This window comes from Eptesicus fuscus, chromosome 17 (genome assembly GCF_027574615.1).
Source record: "Eptesicus fuscus isolate TK198812 chromosome 17, DD_ASM_mEF_20220401, whole genome shotgun sequence".
Lineage (NCBI taxonomy): Eukaryota > Metazoa > Chordata > Mammalia > Chiroptera > Vespertilionidae > Eptesicus > Eptesicus fuscus.
This window is the reverse complement of record NC_072489.1, coordinates 56,461,615-56,489,348: the sequence shown is the minus strand read 5'-3', so window position 1 is coordinate 56,489,348 and position 27,734 is coordinate 56,461,615. Positions and strand designations below refer to the sequence as shown.

At 57.2% G+C, this 27,734-nt stretch overlaps 1 protein-coding gene across 1 annotated transcript in view; it reads right to left on the bottom strand.

Moving 5' to 3' along the window:
• Nucleotides 1–20,820, bottom strand: part of STK32C (serine/threonine kinase 32C) — a 39,071-nt gene extending 18,251 nt beyond the window's left edge. Inside the window, exon 1 of the mRNA XM_054729039.1 lies at nucleotides 20,559–20,820. Coding sequence (XP_054585014.1) covers nucleotides 20,559–20,820 — 262 coding nt within the window. The remainder of the gene's footprint in view (nucleotides 1–20,558) is intronic.
• Nucleotides 20,821–27,734: the final 6,914 nt, after the last annotated feature.

The window sequence follows — 27,734 nt, the reverse complement described above, 5'->3', positions numbered from 1 at the left end:
AAAAGGAGAGTTTTAAGGAGAGCCATGAGGTGCCAGGAAGCTGAGGCTTTTGGGGTTGGCCTGTGTTGGCACCCACCAGCCTGCACTCAGCCCTCTGGGTGTCGCCCAGCACGGGACGGGGACCTCCAGCCTGAGCTGGTTCGACGGGGCCCTGCGTGCTCTCTGAGAATGCCACACACAAAGCATGCCGTGTTCCTACTCTTGGCTTGGTTTCCTGGGCGACCCAGACAGGGCCCCATCCCCACAGTGCAGAGCCAACATGCCCGTCTCCAGGGTAACAGCGGAGATGCCGGCTCCCTCCTGCAGCTCTGCGGGCTGACCTCTCCTCCTGGAAAACGGGTGGGTCTCTTTTAGGCCAAAATGAATAGAAGTGAGGAAAGGCCTTATCTGGAGGCGGAGCCTAAGACTTCTGTTCTCTTTCGTGTTTCTAAAAATAGAAGTCAGGAGGCCCGAGCAGCCCAGAAGTCCGCATTCCCGCGGGAGCCCAGGTTTGTGGTTTCCAGGAGGAGCGCCTTGGCCAGGCTACAAAACCACGGGGTGATGGGACAGGGTGGCCAGGCCTGCCCGCTCTCCCCGAAGCCGCCGGGGAGGGAGCCGGGCTGACCCTGCGTCCAGAGGCTGGAGCACAGACAGCAGCCGTCACAGACCTCAAGGCCAGCCCCGCCATGCCCCGTGCAGGGAGGAGGCCAGGCTGGGGGCTCGCTGGGGCCACCGGCAGGCTCTGGGCCTTGGGGGACGTTGGGGTCTGACCTCTCCTGCGACCTGAGCAGGTTTCTTCTTCGGAGGAGGAGGCCTCGGAGCCTGAAGAACCAGTCCAGCTTCCAGCCCGCGGCCTCCGCCGGGCGGCAAAGAGGGGTCACCGAGAACTGGGTGGCCCGCCGGCCTGGGGACTCCTGGGCCTCTCACACATACAGTGAATCCACGCGAGTTCTTAAAAAACGGAGGACGGTGAATTTATTTGTAATTCTGGAACAAGGGGGGGCCTTTCCAAGTAGGAAACAAACCCCAGGAGCCCCCAAGGAAGGCCTGTCAGAGGGTGGATGTCACCCTATAAAAAGCATAAAACGTTCGCACAGAGAAAAAATAATTAAAAAATATCAAAATACTACAAACTGGGGAAAGGTATTTGCAATAAATATAACAAGTGAGGGTGCACTTCCTTTAATTACAAGAAACCTACACAAGTTAGCGAGCAAGCCAATCCCACGGAAAAGGCAGGGGCGGATCCCACGCGTCAGTAAATCAGACGTGACACCGTGCCACCTCCCTCCCAACGTGCAGCTGTCAGTCACCGTGACAAGGAGACACCAGCGTGACTCTGCAAAGAAAACGGCTTGTTCCACGCCGTGCGGGAGGCGCTGGGCAGGTGGGGGCCGGGCCTGCTGGGAGTGCCGGCGCCAGCTGTCGGCGGTCAGGTGCACTGCTCTGGAGGGCGCCGGTGCCGCTGCTGGGAAGCTCCACCATCGATACACACACAAAATTCATCAAGATCAACGTGAGGCGACGCTCACGACCTGTAATTCAAAATCAAAACAGCCCCAAGACACCCCAGGTGAGCGGGACGAGGGGCTGGTCGCATCGCCCCCTTCCTGGTGTAAGATGGAGTATTGTGTGGACATTAATGCCAGAGAGATTTGTGTGCCAACAGGGAAATACCCCAAAGAGGCTCTTGGAAGAGTAGGAATAACCTGTGTATGGAGATCCCTGCTGTGTAGACAGGAGACTACATGGGAAGCACATATGTAGACATGGCACACACACGTGTGATGGGCCCTGATGTTCCACTGCCCGCTGCTCCGACTGTTCTAACGTTGTCACGATTCCTGTTTTATGCCAACAGGGATTACCCGGGCGTGAGATGAAGGGCCAGCTTCTGTCTACTTTCTATTCTTCTCTATTTTAAAAAAGCCTGTTCAATGAGGTATAAACACAGACAGCCCGTGGTTCCTCATTTACGTTGCCAGACCTCCTCCTCTGGGTAAAAGAAACCCATTTTCCAACTCTTGTCTTAATGGGCCTGGACCAATGTTTCTCCAGCTTAACATGAATGGCTTTTTTAAAATATATATTATTTTTATTGATTTCAGAGAGGAAAGAAGAGGGAGAGAAAGACAGAAACATCAATCAAGAGAGAATCATTGATCAGCTGTTGCGGATCGAGACCGCAACCCAGGCCTGTGCCCTGACTGGGAATTGAACCGTGACCTCCTGGTTCATAGGTTGATGCTCAACCACTGAGCCACACCGGCCGGGCATGAATGGCTTTAAAACAACGTATATCCTCCTGTCGCCCCCAAGGACGTGGTGCTGGAGCTCAGCCTGGAAAGGCCTGAAAACACTGTCTAGGAAACGGAAGTGTCACTTTGAGAACGTGGCTCCAGGAAGATGACGGCTGCAGACGGGAAGTTCCCACTTTGCAGCCGGTGAGATGGTTTTTGTCGGCTGTTGGAAGCCCTTCGGAACTGGCTCAGGGAGCAGAGACACCCCCAGACCTCGAGGGAGACACTGAGATGTCGGGGCTCCTCCCACACGAGTATTTCAGCCCCCGGGAGGCAGGAGGTGGTCTGAGCTCTGAGCTCTGAGCAGGGGCTGGAGGATGGAGCCTCCTCCCCGCCCTAGAGGAATCCAGTTTCCAGGAGAAGGTTGTTCCCGCCTCCCCCCGCACCCCCTCCCCCAACCCTGAACGGGAGATCCGTGCTCTGGGCCCACGCTCTCCTTCCCTGCCCAGCCGAGGCTCAGCCACCGTCCACACACCCACAGGGCCGCCAGCGTGGGCGGTGGGGAGGCGCTAACCATGCAGCTCTGCGCCCGCCGGGCTCGGGAGGAGCTGGGGCTGCGCTCAGAATACCCGGAGCACCACTTGGAGGCGCCACGTTCACTGCTCCCTCTGGGCTTCGCAGAACCACCCACCCGGGAGCCCCAGAAAAAGGCAGACGCATGCCGTCCCCTCCCTGGCCACGTGTCCCCAGGCAGAGCCAGGCCACCAGCCCGGACAGAAAGGCTCCCGTGTCACCTTCCCCAGGCGCCAGGACCCGCAGCCTCCAAACAGAGCCCACGGTCCCCCCAACCCCCCACCCCCTCTGAGCAGCTTCCTGGCAGTTTCCTCCCAGGAGGGGCAGCTACCCAGCCTGCACCTGCCGGCCGGCCTGTGCTGCTCACTGAACTGAGGGCCACAGGCTTCGCCACGAAAGGAAGCAAAGGCAGCACAGAGCATCCTGATCCCCGCTCCCCCGAGGGGACCAGGGGCCATCCGTTCATGTCCCGCCCCCAGCCGCCACTCTTCTGGGCACGGAGCCCGCGGAGTGCTTCCCCAGTGTCCTATTTGTCACCAGAGGGCAGGGAAGGAGTGGTGCTCCTGGGACAAGGCCCAGGATGGGCGACGTGACCACCACTGGTCCCGTCCAGTGGAGGAGGGCGCGTCGTCTTCAGCCCCTGTGCCTCCTCTCGGGGCTGAGGTCTGAAGAGGCCGGCCCTGTGCCGGGTTCGCTGGGCCCAGGGACCCCACGTCCTCTGCTCCCCCACAGGGGACCACTGCCAACACGGACACCCCGCCAGGGAGGAAGGGTGAGGCCTGGGCAGCACAGGTGGGCGCCACAGGGCGGGGCGGGGCGGGACAGGCCTCTGGGATAGGCGGCACCTGGTCCTCTCCGCCGAGGGCTCCGTGCTCACTGCCTAGCCGTGGAGGCAGCCCCGGGAAGGCCTTCCCTTCACCCAGGCGGGGTGACCCGCGGGCCAGCGGCCTCAGGGACAAAGGTAAGCCAGAGGGGACACTCGAAGGGACAGAGCAGGCCGGACGGCAGGTGCTGCCAGAAAACAGGCTGTCACTGAGACTCCACAGCAGAGACTGAGCAGGCGCTGGCGTCTGGGGTGGGGGTGGGGGTGGGGGTGGGGGTGGGCTCCCTCTGTGACCAACTGCAGGCAGCACCTGTACACGAATTCACCCAGGGCACGGGCTCTGCTGGGCGGGCCAGCGGGCGTCCTGACGGGCCGGCTCCGGGCCGTGGGGAAGGACCTGGCCTCCAGAAGGGCCGCCGTGCTCCGTGGGTGCAGAGGAGGCAGGCAAGGGCGCAGCGTTCCCAGATCGGGGGCAGGGTGGGCGGGAATGGGAGCAGGCAGTTGTTCCCAGGCGCTGGAGGAGCCGGGCGGGCCGGTGCCTGCGGCAGAGCTGAGGCCACTGGAGGGAAGAGGGGGAGCCGTGGGGCTCTCGTGGAGGCGCTGCGTGAGGAAGTGAACGGATGAGGCTGAGGGGGCTGTCTGGCTCTGCTGCGGGGTGACTGTGAAACCGTCAGCTGTCGCCGCCCACCTCCCCTCCCCACGGCCCCAGATGGCTCCCACTCTCCCCACGCTCTGCTGGAGCCCACTCCCAGACTGCTCCTGTGTCTGCCAGGCCCCGCCCCGCCCCACACCTTCCCCACCACAGCCAAAGGACAAGGGGGCTCAGAGGTGACAGAGGAGCCGAGACAGAACAGCACCCCTGTCCATGTGGCTGCAGAATGGGGTCTCCCTGTCACAGATTCTCCGAAATCCAGGACTTGCTGCTGAGGCCCTGAGGGTGTCCACAGCTCAGCCTCCACGGGCCAGCTGAAGGGAGGCATCTCGCCGACACAGGGACACGGCGGTAAAGAGACTTCCACCAGACAGGCTTGAGGACACCCCCCCCCCCCCCCCCCCCCCACACGCACCTGCTATCCCGCAGGATCTGCAGGGCCCCGGCAGGTGCTGCCAGAAAACAGGCTGGAGCAGGTCAGGAGGCAGCAGCTCACCTGGAGAACACGGGAAGGGCAGCCCCGGGGCTGCAGAGCCATCCCCATGCAGGGGAGCAGCGGGAGGGCTGCAGCCGGACCACCTGTCCCAGAGACGGGGTGAGTCCAGTGTACAGCACAGGCCTGCAGCGCTGGGTGAACAGTGAGCCCCTCAAGCCCTCGCATTCGAACATGGGGAGATTAATGATAAACAATTAACAGATGGCGCCCTGGCCAGGTAGCTCAGTTGGTTAGAGCAGTGGTCGGCAAACTCATTAGTCAACAGAGCCAAATATCAACAGTACAACGATTGAAATTTCTTTTGAGAGCCATATTTTTTAAACTTAAACTTCTTCTAACACCACTTCTTCAAAATAGACTCGCCCAGGCCGGGGTATTTTGTGGAAGAGCCACACTCAAGGAGCCAAAGAGCCGCATGTGGCTCGCGAGCCGCAGTTTGCCGACCACTGGGTTAGAGCATCATCCTGATATGCCAAGGTTGCAGGTTCCATCCCCAGACAGGACGCATATAAGAATCAACCCAATGAATGCATAAATAAGTGGAACAACAAATATCTCCGTATCTGTCTCTCTTTACTCTCTCCCAAATCAATAAATAAAATAACTAAGATCAAAAACAAACAAACAGATGGGAAATAAAAAGAATAGCAAGATTGCAGACTCAAACACATCAATATGCACATTCAAGTACACGGATTAACCATCCAATTAAAAAGCAGACATTTTCAGACTGGACTTTAAAAAGCAACACTCAACTATATGCTAATTACGAAAGACCTCCTTCCCATTTAAAGATACAGATGGGGTGAAAACAAATATATCCCGCAGATACGAACTGAAAGAAAGATAAGTGGCCAAATGAACATCAAGTGGAGTTTAAGGCAAGGAGTATTCCCCGCGATAAAGAGGGACGTTTCATTGCGATAAAAGGATGAAAAGACCTCACTGCTCAATGTGAGCGCAGCCAGGAGCAGGCGAGGTGTGGGAGGCGCAGCGAGACAGAAGGAAAGGAAGAGACAGACTAACCCAGAGCGCTGGACCATCCGCTCCTTGTCATCATAGACAAGAAAAAGAGAGAAAACACAAAATACTGCTCTACAAGGGAGGCGTCCCTACAAACGTTACCAGGAAAAGACCCAGTTATATCGACCAACTCAACAACTTCCGTGAAATGGACAAATTCCATTCCGTAAAGACAAATGACCAACAGTAACACGAGAATACTGGAAACCCTGAAGCCCCCATATCTATGAAGGAAACCGAATGTGTGTTCAAACCTTCCACAAAAACTCCAGGCTCCCATGCCCTCACTCGGGAACCCCAGCAAGCACGTCATGGAGAAAGAACCCCCGCCTCACCCCGGCTTTCTCAGAAAACAGAGGGGGAGCAGCCCCCTCCGCCCCTGCTCTGCGGCCAGCATAGACCCCACACCGACACCAGACCCGGAGGTGACGAGACCAGAAAACCTACGGCCGTGTCCCTAACGAGTGCAGGTGTGACCGTGGGTGAGGCAGGAGGAAGCCGGACTCAGCAATGCGAGGCTGGCACACTGTTCAGAAGCCAATCGATGCGATTGACCACATCGGCTGAGTAAAGGAGGAAAAGCATGTGACCACCCCCCACAGACGCAGGAAACGCATTCGACAAACTTCAACAACCATTAGTGATTTACAAACAAGAAACTCAGCACACGAGGAAGAGAAGGCATTATACGTCCTGGTGAAATCCTGAACGCTCTCTCTGAGCCCAGGAGAAAGACAAGGATGTCTGCTTTCCTCTGTTCACCAGGGTGCGGGAGACGCTAGACAGCGCAGTGAATGTGTAAGAAGTAAGAACTAAAAATGTCTTTACTCAGCACTGACATGACTGTGGCATAGAAAACCCTGGGAAGTCTACAAATAAGATACTGGAATAGGCGAGTTCAGCAAGGTTTTAGGATATGGTCAATATGTAACAATTAATTTAAGAAACATGAAATATGTAGGGATAGATGAAAATGTGCAACGCCTATACGGTGGCAACTGTACCGCGTGCTGACAGAAACGAAGGCAGACTTCACGCCACGACAGAATACATGTCATGACACGGAATGTTCGTGGGCTGGGGAGCTCCAACCGTCAGAGGTCCGTTCTCTCTGAATGGATCAGGGGTCTCAGGGCCGCCCCAATCAGGATCAGCCAGCTTCTCTTAGGAGCTGACAGAGGGATGCTAACGGACACCCGGAAAGGCAACACATCTGGAACAGTCCAGACAGCCTGAAAAGGAAAACCACGTTGGAGGCCAACACATCTGCTTTCAAGACTTTCTATAGAGCTGTGGTCTTCAATACAGTGCGCGGTCGGTGTAAAGACAGACATACAGATCAATGAAACGGGATGGAGGCCAGAAAAAGGCCCATGGTTATGGCCTTTCAAGAAAGGTGCCGAGGAACTTCAGTGGGGAAGGACAGTTATTTCAGGATGCGGGGCTGGGTCGCACTGATGCCCACGCACAGGAGGAGAAGGAAGAGGAGGAGGAGGAGGGGGAGGGAGGAATGAAAAGGGACTTATCACAATGAAAGGTCCCTCTTTATCAGGGAGAAAGACAGAAAGAGAGAGAATGAGAGAAAGGAGAACCTGGACCCTTACTTCATATCAACACAAAAATCAACTTGAAATGGAACATAATCAAAAAGTAACAGCTAAGACCACAAAAGTGCTAGAAGAAAACAAAGGAGAAAATCTTTGTGATCATGACCTGGGCAAATATTTCCTAGAGAGGACCCCAAAAGAATGAACCGTAAGGAAGAAACCAATGAAAACTGGACTTCATCAACATTTAAAACGCCTTTTCCAAAATCAGCAGTAAGAACTGAGAGGGAATGAGGGCCATGCAGACCTGGCTCCCCCGGCCACGGGCCGGCTCCAGCGCACAGCTGGACTGACCACAAGGGGCGCAGGGGACTTCCTGGGGGGATAGCGATAGTCCACAGACTATCAAAACTCACTGAATCACGTCCTTAAATCGAAAGGGTTTTATCTTTATCTAAATTATGCTTCAATAAAACGGATTTTCAAAATTGACCGTTTCTATTCCTGGCCTTGAGCCCCACCCTCTCACACAGCAGCTCGTCCACTCTCTCTTTCCATTCACTGTCGTTGGATTCAGCAAACATTTATCGAGTGCGCAGTACGGGCAAGGCCGTGTGGAGTCAAAGGTGAACAGAACATGGCCTTGCCCTTGTGTCTCTGCGTCCTTCTGAGGAGGATTCCCTCCGCCGCGGGAACACGAAGAGCTGAATCAAGAGAGTCCTGCACTTGGAGCCGGGGAAATCGCCAGAGAGTAAGTGGTAATTAACGGAGACTTTCTGAACCTTTCAATTAACTCAGTCAGAAGATGAGCGAACGTGTCTTCTCCGGGGCATTGCAGTTTTCGTTAATTAAAAGGAACTGGAGTTCGTGTAAAAGTTTCTTGAGAGGCCACTGGGTCCAAAGCCAGGACTGCCTGGGTCTGGACGACAACTGTCCCCCCACTTTCTCAGCCCGTGATGCTCTCACTCCAGGACCGCACTCGTGACCTGAAGATCTGTCACCCAGTGAGAGGGCAGGGCTCAGCTCTCCAAGGTCAGGAACCCTGGGAACAGGCTGCCTCCCCCATCACCCTCACCCTGGCCCTTGCCCTTGGGAGTGGAAGTGATGAGCGTGACAAGGCAAGCTGCACAGATCTCACCCCCAGCCCCGACACGCAGCTCTGACCACGCCTGCCACCAGGCACTGGAGACTCTGCCTGCAGACAGGTGGACAGGGCCGCCTGGCTCCGTGTCCACCCGTGACACAGGGTGGCAGTTCCCAACCCCCCCGCCCCAATGAGCCGGGTTCTGGCAATAGGAAGTGGGCAGTTCACCCCCCTGTCCTCCCAACAGAGAAGGGGGCAGGAGGCAGAGCTCACATACGGGGTCCATGCTTGGCTTTGCCTCCCCTCAAACACCAGGCCTCTCTCAAGACTCAAGGCTTCCCTTGCAGGGGCCCCAACGATTCTGGCTCCTCGCGAGCAGCAACATCAGGGGCAGCAGTCGGTGCCACCCCAACTCTTTGCACATCCACGGGCAAAGCAGTCCATGCGGAGTGGACGGCCCGGCAGCACCGTGGGAGTCTGGTGTGGTGTGCACGCCCCAGGGCACGCACTCCTGCGCAAGCAGGAGCCCTCACTGGGCTGAGGACCAGGTCTCGGCTGCTGTTTGTTTGTACTTGTGTGTGAGTGAGTGCACACACAACTACACACAAACACAATCTTGTACCCTCACAAATACATACACGCCCATACTCACATTCACACATGCACTCATAAACACATCCATGCCCAGCCTCACCCTCGCACATTCATACATGTGCATAAGTACACCCACAACCTATGCACATAAACATTCACTCATATGTGCACACATTCATGCACGTGCTGTGCTCACATGCACACATCTTCACACACACTTGTGCCCACACTCACACACGTTTGCACACACTTGTACTTGCACACACATTTGCACGCACACTTGTGCTCACACGCACACTCAGGTTGACCCACACATCCCCAGGACAGCTCAGTAGCCTTAGGGTGTCAGCCATGGAGCCCTCCAAGTGCCCTGGTCTTGGTAAAACGGGCAAGTGGGGCCAGGCTGTGCAGGTCACAGGCCTCCCCCCGACCCGGGGAGCCCCGGTCCTGGCCTGGCTCTGAGGCCCACATGAGGCATTGCCTCTCTTGAGCCTCTTGGGTCTTGTCTGCAAGCTGAGGCCACGACTGGACCATCTGTCTCTGGGACGTCCCCAGAGGTGGGGACTCCTGAAGACGATCAGAATCAACACCGAATCCCCCAGGTCCGTCGGCCACACCCCGATGGCACTTCCCTGCTGTGGCTGTTCTCGCCGGTTAGAGCAGTGGGGGCGTGTGGCAATGTCCGAGGCACAACTGTCACAGACAGAAGTGTGCCCTGGCATCCGTGGATAGAGGCCAGGGATGCTGCTAACACTCGACAGGGCACAGCCAGCCCACCGCACAGAACGGCCGGCCAGCTGTCAGCCTGCTGAGCCAGCCTGGGTCAGAGGTGGCCCCGCCCCATTCTCCAGCACCCGCTCCCAGCTCAGTCTGTGGAAGGGCAGGGGGTCCTGCAGACAGAGCCACACCCAGCTGAGGTCCCAGAGCCGCCTCATCACAGTGACTGCCCTAGGCAGCACCCGCCCTGGACACGAGGCACCCCTCTGCTCATCAGCCAGCTCCTGGGCTCCGTCAGACATGTGTTTCATAACCAGCCCACATACCGAGTTTCCAACCCAATTCAGGGAAAGGCTTTCCGGACGGTGGCGCCTGCTGCTGCTGAGACTCATCCATCACATTTGGCCTAAAGGAAGACACAGTCAGCCTCTGAGTCTCCTTCCCACAGCCTGGGCAGTCCGCCTTCCCCCCCCCCCCCCCCGTCTGCTCCCCTCACCTCTCCCCCCCCCCCCTGCTGCTCCTGACTGTCCTCAAGCCCAGCTCTCTGGGCCTATCCCTCCGAGTATCCAGTCTGTGCTCCCCGCTCTCACAGCCCAGAACAGACAGCTCACCCACGAGAGAAGGTGGAACAATCGGCAAGGACAGACGGAAGCCAGGGTCTGACAGTCCAAATGGTCACAGGCTCCTGCTGCCCATAGGGGTGGGGTGGCCCTGTGGTCCCCCAGTGCCAAGGCCTTTGCCTCCCCACAGAAAGCACTGCTGAAGGGGCGAGACTCGCAATGTGCCCTGAAGGCCCCGATTCTTTTGAAAGGGAGTTAGGACTCTGGGAGGTCCCTCTTTCTGAGGTCTGGCTGACTGGTCTCCCCCAAGCTGGCCCTTCTGTGAGAGAGCCTCCCAAACTGCACCCCTTCCCACCTCACACTGACAAGGTCCCACCGCCTGAAAACAGAGCCCTCACTGGGAAAAGCATAGCAGGCTGGGCTGGGGAGTGGGGGCCAGGGTGGGGGGGGGTGCAATTTTATTTATTTATTTATTTATTATTATTATTATTATTATTATTATTATTATTATTAATGTTCTCCGGAGGATATGCTGAGAGAGAGAAACATGGATGTGAGAGAGAAACCTTGATCGGTTGCCTCCCATATGCACCCTAACTGGGGATCAAACCCACACCCAGCATGTGCCCTGAGTTGGAATTGAACCTGCGACCTTTCATTGCACAGGATGATGCTCAATTACCTGAGCCACTCTGGCCGGGCGGGAGGCACAATTTTAAAGTAGGCTTGAAGGACACGTGGTCATCAGTGCTTTCACCTAACCACTGCACCACCAGGTTGCCCATGTGCTTGGCAGGTGGCCCCTCTGGCCTCTGGGACAGAGGAGGGGGTATGTGTGTGACTGTTTGGGCCAACAGCTGTGGGGCAGATGGCCTGGGTCTCTCTCAGGCCAGAGCAGCTGGGGTGGGGGTTGGAATCAGAACTTGCTGTTGAATGTGCTAGATCTGAAACATCTATGAGACACACGAGGGGTGGTGTCAAATCTGAGACTGGACAGAAAAGTCTGGAATGTGGGAGGCAGGCTCTGGCTGGAGATTCAAATTAGGGAGCCGTTGGCATATGGATGATATTTGAAGCCTGAGCTCACCCGTGCGTGAGTGTAGTGAGAAGAGAAAGCGGCGGGAAGGGCCCCGAGGGGCTCCAGCGTCAGTTGGGAGAGGAGGCCAGGGGGCAGTGGATGTCCTGGAGGCCACGGGAGATAGGGGACCGAGGAGGGGGCCCGGAGTGGCCAGTCTGCCACGGGTCAAGGAGGAGGAGGGCTGAGAACCGGGCATTAGACTTAGCAACCTCCCAAGAGCTTTGGGTCCACGGGGACCAATCCTGACCTCGTAAGGAAGGACCGGAAACAGCAGGAGAAAGTGCTTTCGAGGAGTTTGGCTGCACACAGGGAGAGAGGAACAGGGCCATGCGACAAGCAGGACTTTCTCAGGTAAATAAAACGTATCATTCATTCACTGCGTGCCCTCCGTCAAAAGCTTCCGAATGCCTGCACGATGTCCCCCCAAACCCCACGGGACACAAACACCCAGCTCACTCCCGCCCACCGTCGGGAGCTGGTGGACAACTGAGCCCCGGAGGCCAGAACCTGGGCCTGCTGGCCGGCTGTGCTCGCACGCGGAGCCGGTACCTCAGACAGCTGTCCCAGTCCTCGGGGCTGCTGAAGGGACCTCTTCCTGGGCCTGGGCGCGATGGCCAGCGGCCACACAGATGCAGGATTTGCTAGCTGTCTCCCGCTCTGGTTCCCGTAAGCATCGGTGACCCTAGGAAGGAGCCGCAGGGCCACCCAGAAGGCTAAGGTAGGGAGGTGGGGGGCCAGGAGGAGCCTGGGACAGGAGAGTGGGTGTCACCCTGTCGTAGAGACAATGGTCGGGAGATAGTGTCCCTCCCAAATTCTCTCTCTCCTTCTACCCCAGGTGCCCAGCACAGGGTCTGCACGTGCCCAGCTTCAGGGGGAGGGGGATGCTCTTTATCATCAAGCCTGTGCTTATGCGCATTCTAATTGCCAAGGCTGGGGGGGGGAGGGGGGGAAGGGCAGAGGGATCCAAATGATGGCAGTAAAGTAACATACGTTTTGTATGTATTCACTGACCAATTCTGAGTGTCCCATGCACCCTCTGCAAGAGCCACCGCGGAGAAGCGTGCCCCGGGGTGTCCCTTCTCAGCACCTGTGGCCCTGCAGGTGCCAGCCCACCGCTGCCCCACCCACTTCCTGTCTTGGCTCCTGCTGCCCCAGCACCTTGTAGACCTGACAGCGGGGCCCACCCCTGGGTTCCAACTGCCAACGGCAGCTTACCCGCCACGGCCTTGGAGCCACGGCAGCCGGACAGGAGCTGGTCACCAGTGGGGCCTGGGGCAGGCCCTTTCTTCAGCGTGGGGTTTCCCTCCCCCCTTTCCTTGCATCTCCCTTCCTTCTGTTTGATCTGCCACCGCCCCCCCCCCCCGCATCCGCCCCCCCTGTCATGTGGCAACTGTGCAAATTATCCTTTCTGCCTGAGGAACTAAAATTTGGTTTTAGAAACTCATGCTGACTTTGATACTTAGAAGACAAAGAACAAAAAGAAAAGACTTAGGGAGAACCCATGCAGACATGACCCCAGGGCAGCCCCAGGCGGATGGATGCCACCGCAGGAGTCCTGCTCTCCCGCAGCAGAGACCTGTGGACAGGAAGCAGCCCTGTGACTACGGAGGACCATTGTGGTCACTTAAACGCTGTCCACAGGTTCTTCGACATCCCCACCAAAGGGTGGAGCCTAATTCCCTCCCTTTGCGTGTGGGCTGGACATAGTGACTTGTTTCTGACCCAGAATAAGCTGGCAGTTACAGTGTGTGACTCAGAGGCTGGGTCTGGACACTCATGGGATCATGGGGAGGCCACTGCCACGGTGGGAGGTCACACAAGCAGCCCTCAGAGAGGCTCCATGGTGAGGAACTGAGGCCTAGCAGCGAGCCATGTGAGGGACCTGGCTTGGGAGCGGGTCATCCAGCCCCAGTCGGACCTTCGGATGACGGCAGCCCGGCCAACATCCAGACTTGCAACCTCATGGGGGACCTGTGCCAGACCCGCCCAGTGACCGACACACAGAAACCATGGGGTGATGTTGGCTGTTTTAAGCCGCTACGTTCTGAGGTAATTTGTGAAGCAGGGTAGGTAACTAAGGGACCAGCCAACAGCGGGAACTGCCTCTTCGGGAACACCCATGTGCTTCCTGGTGGGTCCTCCCCAGCCTCCAGGCCTCAGGGCCACTCCAGCTTTGAGTAAGGCACCAGGTGGGTGACTGAGGAAGCCGCCACGGATGTTCTGGCTCTGCAGATGTCACATGGAGCAGAGAGACCTGTTCCCATTGGGCCCTGTCCCAGTTCCCGGCCCAGAGACTCATGAGAATAATGAAAATGACTGTGAAGTCACTAACTTGTGGGGTAGTTTATTACCAGCAATAAGTAACTAACACCGAGCCCTAGGTTTGAAAAGGTGGTGCCACGCCCCTGCCCCGTGCCACCAGGATCCCAGTGCTGAGGGAATGGGCTTGGAGTCACACACAGAAAGCTGACGGGAAGATACAGGCAGCGGGACACGGGGAGAGGCAGAGAGGCCAGAGAACAGGCACCGAACGCCACAGCAGACCTCCCCACCCACACGGGGATGTGCAACAAAGAGCTAAAGTCCTGCTTCACAGGCCCGAGCGCCCCGCCATGCCGGCCATTTCTTGCTTTTGTAACAAGTCCCGCCTTGTGCACACAAGCATGAAGAGTCGTGATGTGAATCCTGAAGGCAGAGAGACCTTTCTCAAGCCAGCTTTTAAGTTTCTGTGAGAAACTGTGTGCTCAGCTCCTATTTTTAATAAATTGGAGGCAACACTGAATCCCACCCACACCATCTCCTCGCCTTCGGAACTTAAATAACATCAAGCAGGGTTTTCACACGATCAACGCGGGCTGGCAGTACACGGAGACCAGCTATGGGCGCCCGTGTCACGTTCAGGGGAATGGAGGACGAGCAGTGACCCGTCTCACGGCTGGACGGAACCAGGCCACGGCGAGCCCCTGGTCTGCTCTCTGTCCTCAGCCATGCTGACTTCAGTCAGATGCCTTCATTTTTAAAATAAATTTTAGGACAATGAGAAAAGCATTTTTGATGAAGCAGGCATCCCAGTTTTTAAAAATAACAATCATTTCATTAATTACAGCTTCTCCCGAATTGTCTCTAATTTCGATCATTAAAATCATTCAGCGCGCTGGACCAACGGGTGTTTGGGGAGCAGAGAGGAGGCCAGCATGTCCTTCAGGGCACCTGGCCTGCGTGTACCCACTCCCTGGGCGGGAAGGGGGCACCTGGCTCTGAGCTTCCTACCAATGAGGGAACCGGGACCACAGCCACAGGGCGCAGGCCCGTAACATCAACACCAACGGGCTCAAGAGAGGTCCAAAGAGCTGGCCTGGGGCCTCCCCAGGAGGGCCCCGCCTGGTGCGGCAGAGAGCACCCCATCAGGACCCCACAGCAAGCCCAGGAGCTTCCATGTCTCCGTGCAGGTGGCGGGAAGATCAGCTCTGGGACAAAGCCATAGGGAACCACAAGGGAGGATGGCCCACACAGCCTTCCGCAACCTGCCGGGGGGGGGGGGGGGTGGAGCGGCGGGGGGACCAGGAAAGATGCCCAGTCTCAGCTTACAATAAAGGAAGAGGTTCGGGGTGCAGCCTTCGGTGAAGATGCAGGAGACAACATGCTAGTTACACGTTGGTTACACAGGTAACAGGCTGTGCCCGAGAAAAGACAGCCAGGAGCAAAACGAAATAAAAACTAAACGGAAAGAGTTACACCACGCGGCCACCATGTTGTGGTCCAACCTGACAACTGGCAGAAAGTTTAAAATCTCCTGCCAACGCCCGTCCTGCATCAGGGCCGGTGACGGGGGGACCTGGCCCGGTGGGCTTCTGCCCTCACTCAGCAACTCCACCTGCTGCATACCTGCTCAGCCCTCCCTCCGGGAGTGTGCCCACGGGCCAGCGGCACTGGGGACTGCTGGGGAAGGCAGTGTCCGGACCCGACCCCGGGGACCCACTGCGGTTGGGGGAGCTGCTCCGAGCCGGCCTGGCTCCGTAGGAGCAATGCTGCTCCGTGGCTCTGCCTCCCCGGACCACCTCAGAGCTCCATCCTCAGAGAGAAGCCTGAACAGAAATGACCTCCAGGGCATTCTTGCAGCTCTTCTCCACTGGAGGCTGGGTGGTTACAGTTTTTAAAGAAAACTGGCGTATTTTTAGCATTTTAAAATGTAGAAGCAGATGGACGGACATGCAGAGCTGACATTTGTTACATAAAGAAGTATGACGGTAGGTCCCAAGTCCACTCTCGACCAGCCTCGTCAGCCACGGGGAGAGAAACGCACCAGACTCCACGGCTCCCCAGAGGTTCCCCCGCTCCCCCTGCACTTCACGGGGAGCCAGGCGTGAACGTGCAAGGTGGGCTGGACTACGTGCCCTCCTTCCCAACTGGAACCCGAACCCCACCCCCACACCAGGGGCCCCTGCACTGTTTCTCCCACTGATAGGAGCCCAGGCTCTGCAGCCACCAGGCTTCTGGCCACCGGGGCCCTTGTGTTGTGGGGGAGGGCGAACGGCCACAGACCCACAGCCTGGCACCCTCCCTCCTGCCCCTCTCTTCAGGGTCAGGAGGGAAGGAAAAAGGCACCTATTAAAACTCACTCCCCACTGGAAAAAGACTTAGTAAGCTGGGGCTAGCCCTACATGAGCACCCTGGGGTCAGCCACACGTGGGCTCTGGGCAGCGCAACAAGGAACAAGGAAGCACCAGGAAGTAGCCAGCAAGTCATTCTCTGCAGGTGACATGACTGACCACCCACAAAGCCCAAGAAAACCACTCAGGAACTATGTTCCAGTGGCCATACCCAGGGCGAGTATTGTTCAAGGAACGGGTTGCTCCATCCAGCACTACCCAGCGTGCAACGTGATGGGTGGAAGGATCCCACTCACAGGTCAACAAAAACAAGCAACCAACACACAAGAGGAATTCATTTTAAATCTAGAAACAGCCCAAAGGCGCTCAACTTAGGAACGTGCAGGACTCGCAGGACAAAAACATCCTCCTTCTATGTCGAGTGTTTGTCTGAACTGAAATCTGCGATGGAAAAAGTAAAACCACAGACGTACGCGAAGAAAATGCAGGTGGAGATGCCCAAATGGAATGATGTCCACCTGGGCCTGGGAACCGGCTTCGGAAATACGACACCAGGGCAGGAAACTGCTGGAACCGAAGATGCTGATGGATCTGACCACACGAACATTAAACACATCCGTACCAAAAAAACAAACAAACAAAAAAAACCCACAAAAATAAGAACTAGCAATCTTACCGAGTAAATGATAAAACGTTCGGGGAAGCACCTGTGTATCTGCAACAGTGAGAAGAAGCAGGGCAGCCAACATCCCAGTGTGACCAGGAAGTGCTGGTCAGGGTGGGTGCCAGCAGCTCAGAAAAGAATACGAACACCCCAAACACAAAAGGCAAAGGTGATCAATCTCATTGGTAATCAAAGAAACTCAAAGAATTAATGCAACCTCTACCTTTTAGATTGTCCAAAAATGAACACACCACCAGCACCCACAGTTGGTGAGGACTTGGGGAAAGTGTTTTCGTGGGAGCAGCAAGGAGCAAACACTGGTCTCCCTTCCTGCCCCCCTCCCCCCCTTCTCTCTGCTCCAGGCCCTCCTTCCAGGCAGTAATTTATTCATGTTCCCTTGTCTACCGTCGCTCTCCTGGCTTCCCCCCTGTCCAGGTACCCCGCACTTGCAGCAGCCACACCTATTTGGTCACCGCTGTATAACTAGCACCCAGGACAGCGGCTGGCTCATGGAAGGAGCTGGACAGGTGTATCTAACTATTTGACATGGACGGTCCTCTGACGTGGCAATGTCATTCCTGGGAATTTATGCTAAGGAAATAAGGCCAAATGTGCAAAGACATATATACAAACATGTTCACTGTTAAACTGTTTACGGTTTTTATAAGATGGAAATGCCCTACAATAGGGAATGAAGTAAACCGCATTATGTCTACAGAGAGGAAAGCTACAAAGCAGTGATTACCAGCCCTGACTGCCCATCAAAATCACCAGGGGGAGCGGCTCAAAGATGTGCTGATGTCTGAACTCCCCCCTCACCCAACCCAACAAATTCAGCCCAAGTTTTGGGGAGGGGGCCGCCCTTGGAGTCCAGGTCACAGCCAGGACTGAGAACTGCTGTGGTAAATGTAGCCAACAAGTGATGCTGCAGATCTAAACGACGTTCGCAACGTATTGCTAAGTACAAAGCAGGTGATGACAAAGCCGTATATGGCGCACGCGCCCATTTCTGTACCAAGGAAAAACTGTGTGTTTCTGGACAGCTGGGTGTGTGAGGACATTCCTGGAAAAAGGCTGGGAGATGTACGCTGACACCTTCTCTCGGAGCTGGCTTACAGATGTCTTGGTTTTCCTACTTAGGACCATTTTGGGGAAAACAGAAAAGTGTGAAATCCTTACACATTTACACATTGTAATACTTCTCTAATTAGAAAAACAACAACCCACAAAGTCCCGTTTTTAATTTTTCGGAAGGTGGCTTGAGAACCAGATAGCCCTCCCGCCTGCCCGCACGCCTGCGAGGGTTCTCTCACTCCTGTCTCTCTGGGCGAAGGAAAACCTTCTCAGTGGTCAGTCACTCCCTCCCAGCAATCATGCCACATTAGGTGTGAGACAAGCCACAATGGCTGAGAAGGGCGGGTGCCCCCCAGGCTCCCCAGCTGCTCAGCAGGAGGTGCTGTGACCCCCTCTAGCCCAGGGGACGCCCTGAAGTCAGGGAGGGGCAGAATGGGAGGAGGGGGGGCTGAGGGGAGAGAAAAAGTTGGCCCTTGGTTCTGGGGTGAGGAAGAGGGGCTCAGAGAATCCTGGACCTGCCCAAACCCCTGCCAGGTAAGGACAGTGGCGCTGGAGGCCACGGGACTGGCGGGGGTGAAGGACATGGAAGATTTTTCACATCACAACTACGTCTATTAGTTGGAATTTACCTGGCACTTGGTTAAATTGCCCTCTTATTTTCCTTTTTCTTTTTCTCTGCATACTAAATTTGATATACTAATTGGGTGTTTTAATCAAAAAAAGTCACCAGAAGGTTTCACGTTGCCATAGCAACCATGCAGTCCCAGTAAATGCGAGTCACCAGCACCATCCTGTCACCTCTTTAAGTCCGCTCCCCAGGGGAGCTACCTAGAGAGGAGGGGTGACTTCACACCCTCACCTGGAGAAGAGGTGGATTCAGGGGGCAGTCCTTTCTCCTTTCCAAACCCTAGTCCTTCCATCCTAATAAACCCACGGCCTTCATGCTAAGATCTGCGTGTTCTCTCTGCAGACACAGCTGGGACTCCTGAGCCGCAGAAGCCCTGAGAGTGACAGGCGATCGTGGAATACAAGTGGAACAGAGTGGCCGCCCACCCAGATGTCTGCCCAGGGACAGGTTTGGCCTCCCGATCTCATGTGTGCGGTTTGGGGATGTGGCCACCATGCCCAGGGATGAGCAGGTAATGGATGGTCACGTGTCCTAAAAAGCAAGCATCTGTAGCCAACATCAGTTACCTCCCACAAGCCCAGAGGGCTGGTGCCTATGCCATCCTTTCACGGGCACAATAAGGAGGTGGGGGGACGAGTTAAACAGTTCCCCGATCAGATGGCGCGCATCCTGAGGAGATGCTGTGCTCTTTTTTTGCCTTTTAATGATCCATGAATTCTGAAACTTAACACACTCAGCACGTGGAAAAATTCTACCTTCACAAGCGGAAGGCAGCGCCGTGCTTTCTGCTGCATCAACCTCTCTACCTGTGCCTCAGAGAGCACGGGTGCGAAGGGAGGCACGAGAGTGGCCAGCTCTTGGCTGCCACCAGCAAATGCCGAAAACAGATGCATTTCTCAGACGTGTTCTCCGCCTGCAGGAGGAAGCCAGGCGCAAATCTGCTTCCCGATTAGTTCCTAGTTCACCGGGGCTTTCTTTATTTTGACTATTTATGCTAAAAACAAAAACATATAACGTGAGACATCCACAGCAGTGAGTTCTGCTGTCCCCAAGTTCAGCACACAGGAAAGCCAGTCCCAGATCACACTCTGTGCCGGTGTGGCCGGTCGGGGATGCCCGGCCTGGGAGTGCAGGCAACCATGACCCTCGCCTGCTGGCCTGACCAGCCCCGGCCCCCACCCCTGCGCAAGCGCAGGCTCCCCATCACTCCGCTGACCACGGTCAGCACAGGCCTGCACACTCGCCAACGCTGGCCTGCGGTCGGACTCTTGTAATTTCCTATCATACTTAAATTATTTATCAGAAATAAATAGCTTGGGCTGTCACGCTGAGCTGTGCTCTAAAATTATAAAAGACCCATCATACTCTGCAGGCTGCCTACAAATGGGGAAAAAAAAAGCAGATTTCAACTATTTTAGGAAAATGTCAGAAAACATCATATGTGTCATCACTGTAGCATTTAAATGTGTGACATCTGTAGAAAAGGGCTGTGTGATTGCATGTGCATTGCCACAGTGGCCCAAAGGCGGACACCACAGCCACCTGCCCTGCAGGTGCCCAGCAGGACCCCAGGAAGTGTGCCTGGATGGCCTGCTGCCTGTCACCGGCCTTCCACCAGCACCAATCTCCCTATGGCCACTCAAGAGACACCTGCATTCTGGGTGGGCAGCTTTACCTGCAGGAGGACCGGAGAGAAAACCAGTTTTCCAAAGGGAGGTCTGTGCAGGAAGGCTAGGCCTCTCCACCGCACATCTGTGTGCAAAGGCTGGGCATGGGGCGGGGGGTGGGGGGGGGGCGTGAGGCATGTACCCTGGAGAGGGAGAGGGAGGGCCAGGGGACCCCAGCCACCTGTGGGGGACGCATCTCCCGTGCACCCTGGGCACAGCACAGGTGAGAGTAATGAACCGAGCCGCACACAGCCCCTAACGGGAAAACGAAAACGTACCGCTCTTGGTACAACGGGCGGTGTCGTACCTAAGCCCCGAGCCGCCACTGGACATGGAGGACGCAGGCGGGGCCCTGGACACGCGTGGGCACCGCAGGCACAGCCCGCCAGTGTCCTCGGAAACCAAGCAGCCCTGGGACGCCTTCCCATCCCGCGGCCGCAGTGTCTGGACGGGAGGAAACCCTACTGCCACGGCCCTCCTGCGAGGGCGTGTGGGGTCCCCACGCTGCCCCCAGAGCGGCCTGAGGCTCCGCGGTGAGGCCGAACTCACCGTCCTCCTTGTCGTCAAACACGGGCCTCCGCGCCGGGGCCCCCGACATGGACGAGCTCATCCTCTTCTTCCACTTGCTCCACGCAAACAGGGGGCGCGGCTGAGCGCGGGCATCGCCCGCGTCCCGCGCTCGAGGCTGGCCAGCGGCGGGCGGCTGCAGGGCCAGGGGCGCGTCGGGGCCGGCGGGGCGCGCGCGGCCCGGGGGTGGCGAGCCGGGGGGCGCTGAGGCGGAGCTGCCCCTGCGCTCGGCGCCGCTCCTCATCGCCGGACCTGGGTGCGCGACGCGGCTGGAGCCCGGGGCATGGCCCGCCCGCCGGGCTGGGAGCGGGAGTGGGAGCGGCTGGCAGCAGCCACAGCGCGCCCCAGCCTGGGCACTGGCGGGTCCCGGAGGCCGTGCGGCTCCGCGGACTGAGAGCGCGCGGGGGCGGGGCCGGGGCGGGGCCGGCGGGAAGGAGCCCGGGTGAAGCCGAGCGCAGGGGCGGGGACGGGGCGGGACTGGGGCCGGAACGGCTCACGGAGCCTTGTACCCGCCCATCACTTCGGGGGGCCGGGAGTGCGTGCCGCGGCCCCGACTGGACGGCCAGGACAATAGCGAGGGAGGAAAGGCCCCCGTCCCCCTCGGAGGAGCCTGGAGGCCTCCAAAGGAGGGAGTCGTGGGCGGGGACAGCTCCGCCCGCTGAGGTCCCGCGGAGCCTCCCCACCCCCGCCGCCTCCGCGAACAAAGCCGTCTCAGGATTGCCGCCACTCCAGCCGGGGAACCTTACGCGCCAGCCTGCGGCTCTGCGCTTCTCAAGGACGCGCCGGGCCCGGGATGGGGCGCTGGGAAACGGCTACGTTGGAACCGAGGCCGGGTCGCGTTCGGGATTGGCAGCCCGGCGGTGCTGCACCGGATGCGGATCCCACCCCGGGGTTGCAGGTGGCTCGCGAGACTGCGCCCCGGGAGGGATGGGGAGCTGGACGGGGGAGGGGCGGCGGCCGGGCTGGCGCAGGAGCCCCTCCCCAGGCGACAGGCTCGAACACGCATTCGTGCGGGCCCGGGGGTGGCTTCGGCACGAAGCACGTGCACCCGCGCTCTCGGGGTCCCCTTGGCTGGGTCTCCGGTCCGCTTCCCAACGCAGGTGCCAGGGCCTCAGTGCTGAACCAGAGCTCTTGGTGCAGGTTCGCGCCCCAGGACCCCCCAGGGGATCGTGTGCCTGAGTCGCTAGGGTCCCCTGGCCCTACCCATGTGGGACAGGGGCCTGAGCGCTGACCGCCGGTCTTTGCACAGCCTTTGCCGCGTATTGGGGGGGCGAGGGGCGAGGGGCACGGTTTGACGCTGTGTGCCCCCGCCCTTAATCACACAGCAAGGTGAGATCCCCTGTCGCCCTGGCCTAATACTTTGTCACCGAAGATCCGGGTTTTGTTGTGGGCTGCTTGACTTTGACTTTAGGAAGCCTTTGTCTCCTTAAGTTCTGCCTTCCAGCCAGGCCATTCCTTCCTACCCGTGACCGAGGGCCCTCTGCCCCCCACTCCCACCCCCCCACCGTGAGAGCCTACGCCCCACTCGCGGATGCATGGTCACCAGGCCCTGCGGGTCTCTCCCTCCAGGCACATCCTTCAGCCACTCTGGGTGCTGCCCGACCCCTCACTGGCTCGGCCCTCACCCCTGGTTGCGGCACTAGGGCTCCTTGTGCATGGATGGAACGTTACATTCGTCCCCGCCCCGCCTTTGAAGTTCACTGTGGCTCCTCCACCTGCTTGACCAGCGAAATGTGAGCAGAGGCGACCCATGTCATTTCTGGGCCACACTTTAGGGGCCAGTGCTGACCGGCCATACATGACTGAGGGACCATCTGCCCACCAGGGAGGACATGAAAGACAAGGGAGAAATCGCGTGTGAGCCACCTAGGGAAGCCCACCCACCCCCTACTGCGGGTCCCCTGGCCTGGCCGAGGTGCTGGCCTGGCAGAGGTGCTGGCCTGGGTCTCTGGTTAAATTTCAGGAGCTTGGAGACAAGTTCCCAGCCCCCCAGATTGGACGCAGCCTTCTGAGCTCCCACAGTCTCTGTCCTTGGCTCCCTCCTGTAACTGCCACTTCCAGGGGGCACTCAGCCCCTCCTGCACAGAGGAGCCATTGTAGGACTTCACCCCGCCCACTCGGTCCGGGCAGGGATGCTCTGAAGGAGGAACACGGGCAGGGAGGTGGGCATCAGAATCCCACGAACCCACAGCAGCCTTGGATTCCCCAGGGCAGACTGCCACACCCATCTGTCTCCCCTCCCTCCAAGACCCCCTAACGGGGCAGAAAAGGTATAAAAAAGTATAACCTTGCCCCTTAGGGAACAAGAGAAGGGACATTGATGGGAAAAGATGTTACTGCATTAAGAGGTTGGCCGGAAAAGTTACTGTGACTATTGGAGAGACCAGGGCCTTGGACGTAGCAGGTCTACAAGGGAAACAGGGCCTAAACACAGGGAGGGGGCGCTGCGAAAGCTGAACAGAGCAGTAGAGCCCCAGGGTGCCCCTCCCCTCCACACACACACATACCCAGGGCAGTTGGGGCTGGACAGTTCTTCTCTGGATAGAAGGACCATGGGCTTCTGACTCAGGGACACCAGGCCCAACACAAGACAGAGTGAAGGGACCTGCAGGGACTGATGGGGACATCTGTACCCTGACTGAGAGCCCCAAAGGCCAAACCAGGCACCTGCTCTCAGTCAGGAAATAGAATCTCCTCTAAAGAAACCGAGCAGCTCCCCAAACCCTGGGCCCTAAGATCTGGGGTCCCTTCGCAGGCTCCAGTAGGAAAGAAGAGGAACCAGCAGAGCCGATGGGCCTGAGAGCCGGCCTGCGGGCAAAGGGCACAACTCTGACTATAGCTGGCCCAGGGCAGGTCCAGGGTTGCTTAAGGATTGGATGGTGGGAGACAGGACAGTGTGAAACAGGGTGCAACCTGTGGGCAGGGGACCGAGAAAAGGTTAGGAGCGGCCCAGCTGAGAGCAGACCACGTCTGCACCCCTGGAAGCAACTGTGACGTTCTAGGGGTGGATGGGGGCCAACTGTGAATGGAGAGGGGCCTTTGAGGCCAACAGTGTCCCTGAGTGCCCCTGGGTGCCCACCCTGATCAGGAACCTTATCTGTCTTGTTTCAATGACAGGAAACCAGCAATGAGCCAGTACACACACAGGCAGGATCGTGGGACTTGGAGATCTTTATATTTCACTAGAGGCCCAGTGCACGAAATTTGTGCACTTGGGGGGAGTCCCTCAGCCTGGCCTGTGCCCTCTTGCAGTCCGGGAGCCCTTGGGGGATGTCCGGCTGATGGCTTAGGTCTGCTCCCCACGGGGAGCGGGCCTAAGCTATCAGTCGGACATCCTTAGCGTTGCCACAGAAGTGGGAGAGGCTCCAGCCACCGCCACTGCGCTCACCAGCCGTGAGCCCAGCTTCTGGCTGGGCAGCGCTCCCCCTGTGGGAGTGCACTGACCACCAGGGGGCAGCTCCTGCGTTGAGCATCTGCCCCCTGGTGGTCAGTGCACATCATAGCGGCCGGTCATCCCACTGTTCAGTCAATTTGCATATTAGCCTTTTATTATATAGGGTAATTTTACCAGGGAGAATGTCGCTCTGGAGCAGGCAGGCGAGGTAGCCATCACCAGCCCACACTTCCCTCCGAGTCTGGGGCCAGCCACCTCTGCCAGCGGGACCCCAGGAAGTGTCCTCAGAGGGCCAGGCCCATCTCTGCCCCCGCCCAGTTTCTGGGACACAGAGTAGCCCATCCTCCCCGGTCTCTACCCTCTCAGAAGCACCCAGTGCTGCCTCGCGTTAAACTTCAACCTTGAAATCTGCCCAGTGGCTGGTCAAGGACAAGGGCCATGTGGGCAGGAGAGATTGGGGGAGGGAGGGGTCCTTTCCCCGGCCCTTACTTCTGAAGCGTTTCTATACAAATTCTCCAGGAAGCAGAGCCAATCCAATTTTCCTGCATCTTCTTGCTTTCTGTAGCTGTCCTCAATCCTCTTTTAAAAATAGGCTTATCGTCTTCCTGCCTCCCTGACGTATCTGTGACGCTAGGAAGCTAAGGCAACGCTGCAGCACACTTGCCGCCAACACCTCCCCGGGAGAGGTGGCACGGCCACGCTTGCAAGGTCAGGGGTGTGGGTCTCTGCAGGAACCAGCCAGCCCTGGGCCTCAGATGGACTTGCCCCCCACCCCACAGGCAGCTGACACCAGGGGAACGGTGCTGGGCCTGGAGTCCAGAGGCTGGCTCAGTGGGCCTGGCAGGGATGGAGACGAGGTGACCTCGTGCAGCCTCTCTGGCAGAGGGGAGGCCTCCTCTCCATGCAGGTGGGGCCCAGGCCAGGGGTCGGTTCTCATCAGATTGTGAACCTGCTGGTTCTCCACAAAGATCCCCGTGGAGAACTGGTTTCTCTACTTTAGAGTCTTGTTTTTTTTTTTTGGGGGGGGGGATCCCCAGGTTCTTGTGCTCCCGTCAGATGTGCATGGAAGGAGGCAGGTGACCAGAGACTCGGAGCCACCCTGGGGACCCTCCATAGATCCAGAGGCTGTCTCAGGCCGCTGTGACCTCCCTGCTCCTCTAGCTCCCCTGTGAAATCGGGGTGATGACCCCACCCCCTGGCTTTATAGAGATGAGCCATGGACGTTACTGGTCTGCCTGGCACGGTGCTCTGCGTCTCCCGGCATTACTCAGAGCTCGCAGCCGTGTGACAACATCCTCCTCACGGCACCCCATGTCACAGAGGCGTGAAGCAGGCCGGTGCGGCAGGTCACCGCTGAGCGCACTGCCATAAGCTTGGGAATGACACTGCTGACGCCCATAAACAACTCAGCCAGACCCAGGATGGACCGGAGCAGGTGTTAGGAGCCTCCTACCCCCAGTAGATGGGCAACTCCCGCCTGGTGCAGCCCCTCACTAGACCCACGCCTCCTTTGCCTTGTAACCATCGACGCACACCAAGTGACAGATGTGAAATGTAAATGTTCTGAGTGGGCAAATGTAACACCGCTAAGCAGCCGCCCACCTCACCAGCACCCACCCTCTGACCCTACCTGTGCACCTGCACCTGCCTCCCGCAGGCTGGACTGAGGGACCTCCTGTCCTCCGACCCACTGTTAGTTCCCGGGGGCTGCTGTAACAAATACCACCCCCGGGGTGCTTGAACAACAGGCGTTCATTCCTCTCAGTTCTGGAGGCCAGGCGGCTGAGGTCAAGGTGCTGGCCAGGTGGTTTCTCCTGCGGCCTCTCTCCTTGACGTGCCGATGACTGTCACTCTCCGTGTCCTTACGTGGCGTGTGTCTGTGTCCTAGTGTCCTCTTCTGATTGAATACCAGCCCTATTGAATCAGGGCCACCCGTGTGACCTCATGTAAAGACCCTATCTCCAGATAGGGTCACATGCTGAGGGAGTTAACCCTTTGCACTCGCTTGCTTTTTTTCTCGATTCCTTTATTCTACTCGGGATTTAATTTTTTTAAATGCCCCAGATTTTACAAAGCGCGGCAGTAGAATAAAAAACTGGAGTTTCTTTTCATACAAACTTATTTATTTGGATTTTTTTAATATTTCAAATTATTGATACATTCAAAGAGTAATTTTAATCTCGACATCCGAGTGCAAAAGGTTAAGACTTCAATGTATGGCCGAAGCCGGTTTGGCTCAGTGGATAGAGCATCGGCCTGCGGACTCAAGGGTCCCAGGTTCGATTCCGGTCAAGGGCATGTACCTTGGTTGCGGGCACATCCCCAGTAGGGGGTGTGCAAGAGGCAGCTGATGGATGTTTCTCTCTCATCGATGTTTCTGACTCTCTATCCCTCTCTCTTCCTCTCTGTAAAAAATCAATAAAATATATTAAAAAAAAAAAAAAGACTTCAATGTATGAATCTGGGGGGACACGTTTAGCCCACAACCCTTACCACATGCTCCCTTGTCTCCTACCTGCCCACAGCCTGGGTTATGGGCCCAGCCATCCCTTGATTTTCCTCATTCACACTTGCAACTTAGCGCTCAATTTTGTTCCTATGAGAAACGTTTGTGCTGTGTGAGGTGTCCCGAGACTTCCGCTTTCGAAGACTCATCCTTGTGGTTGTGAGCAGCTACTGTCTGTCCATCTCAGGGCTTTCTCTTGTCCTGGCCTCTGACATGCGGCCCAGTTCTTGCTGAAGAGAGAGAGGCTGCTGTGGACGTCTGTGACCGTGTGCCCTGGCGCACCTCCACACCTTGACCTGGCTCAGGGAGACCAGGTCAGGATGCCGTCTGGCCTCCCCAATGGTGAGATGAGAAATGTGCTTGTTGCCGGCGGGAAGTTTGTTGTTGTTCATCCTCACCCGAGGATATTTTTCCTATTGATTCTTAGAGTGAAAGGGAGAAAAACATCGATGTGAGAGAGACACATCAGTTGGTTGCCTTCAGTACACACCCCAACGAGGGCTGGGATGGAGCCTACAACCAAGGTATGTGCCCTTGACCGGACTCAAACGCAGGACCCTTCAGTCCGAGGGCTGGTGCTCTGCCCACTGAACCAAACCAGTTAGGTGCATGTGAGAAGTTTTTGGTGACTTGTTGCAACAGCAATTGGAAACAGGTACACTAGTGGTAAGATATGTGGTTTTTTTACCCTGTTACATGTGAATTTCAAGATGGTGAAAACCCATCGGACATTGTCCTGAAAATAATGATCTGTTTGAGCAAGAGTTTGTCTGAAAGCCTTTCATTGACACTGAAAAGTAAGCATTTACTATCTCTGACTTTCCTTTGTGTGGCAGATATTTGCCATCTTTGCAGGTGAGGTTTCTTAAGAAGCTGCTTCATCTCTTTCCTCTTCAATGAGAGAATGCGCTCTGCTTTTCAGAAATTACTGAAAGGTGAGGCGGCCTGTGATTGGGGGACACACCTTTCCCAGCTCTCCTCATGGCGCCACAGGAGGCATTTTGTGTGAGACTGGGGGGTGGAGGGCAGCCGTGAGGTAGCAGCCCTAATGTCTTTTACCAGGAAGGTCAGGGCCAGGGCCCACGTGTGGCTGCAGCTCCCTGTCCTCATTGGTCGGGGCGGGAGAGCAGCTTTCAGCTGCTCCAGCTCCTGGGCGAGGCCTGCGCTGGGTGAGGAATGGTGCCCCTTGTTCAGGGGGAACGGTGCCACGTCTGCAGGACGCCCGACCCAGGAGGATGAGCTCAGTAGGTCCAGCTTG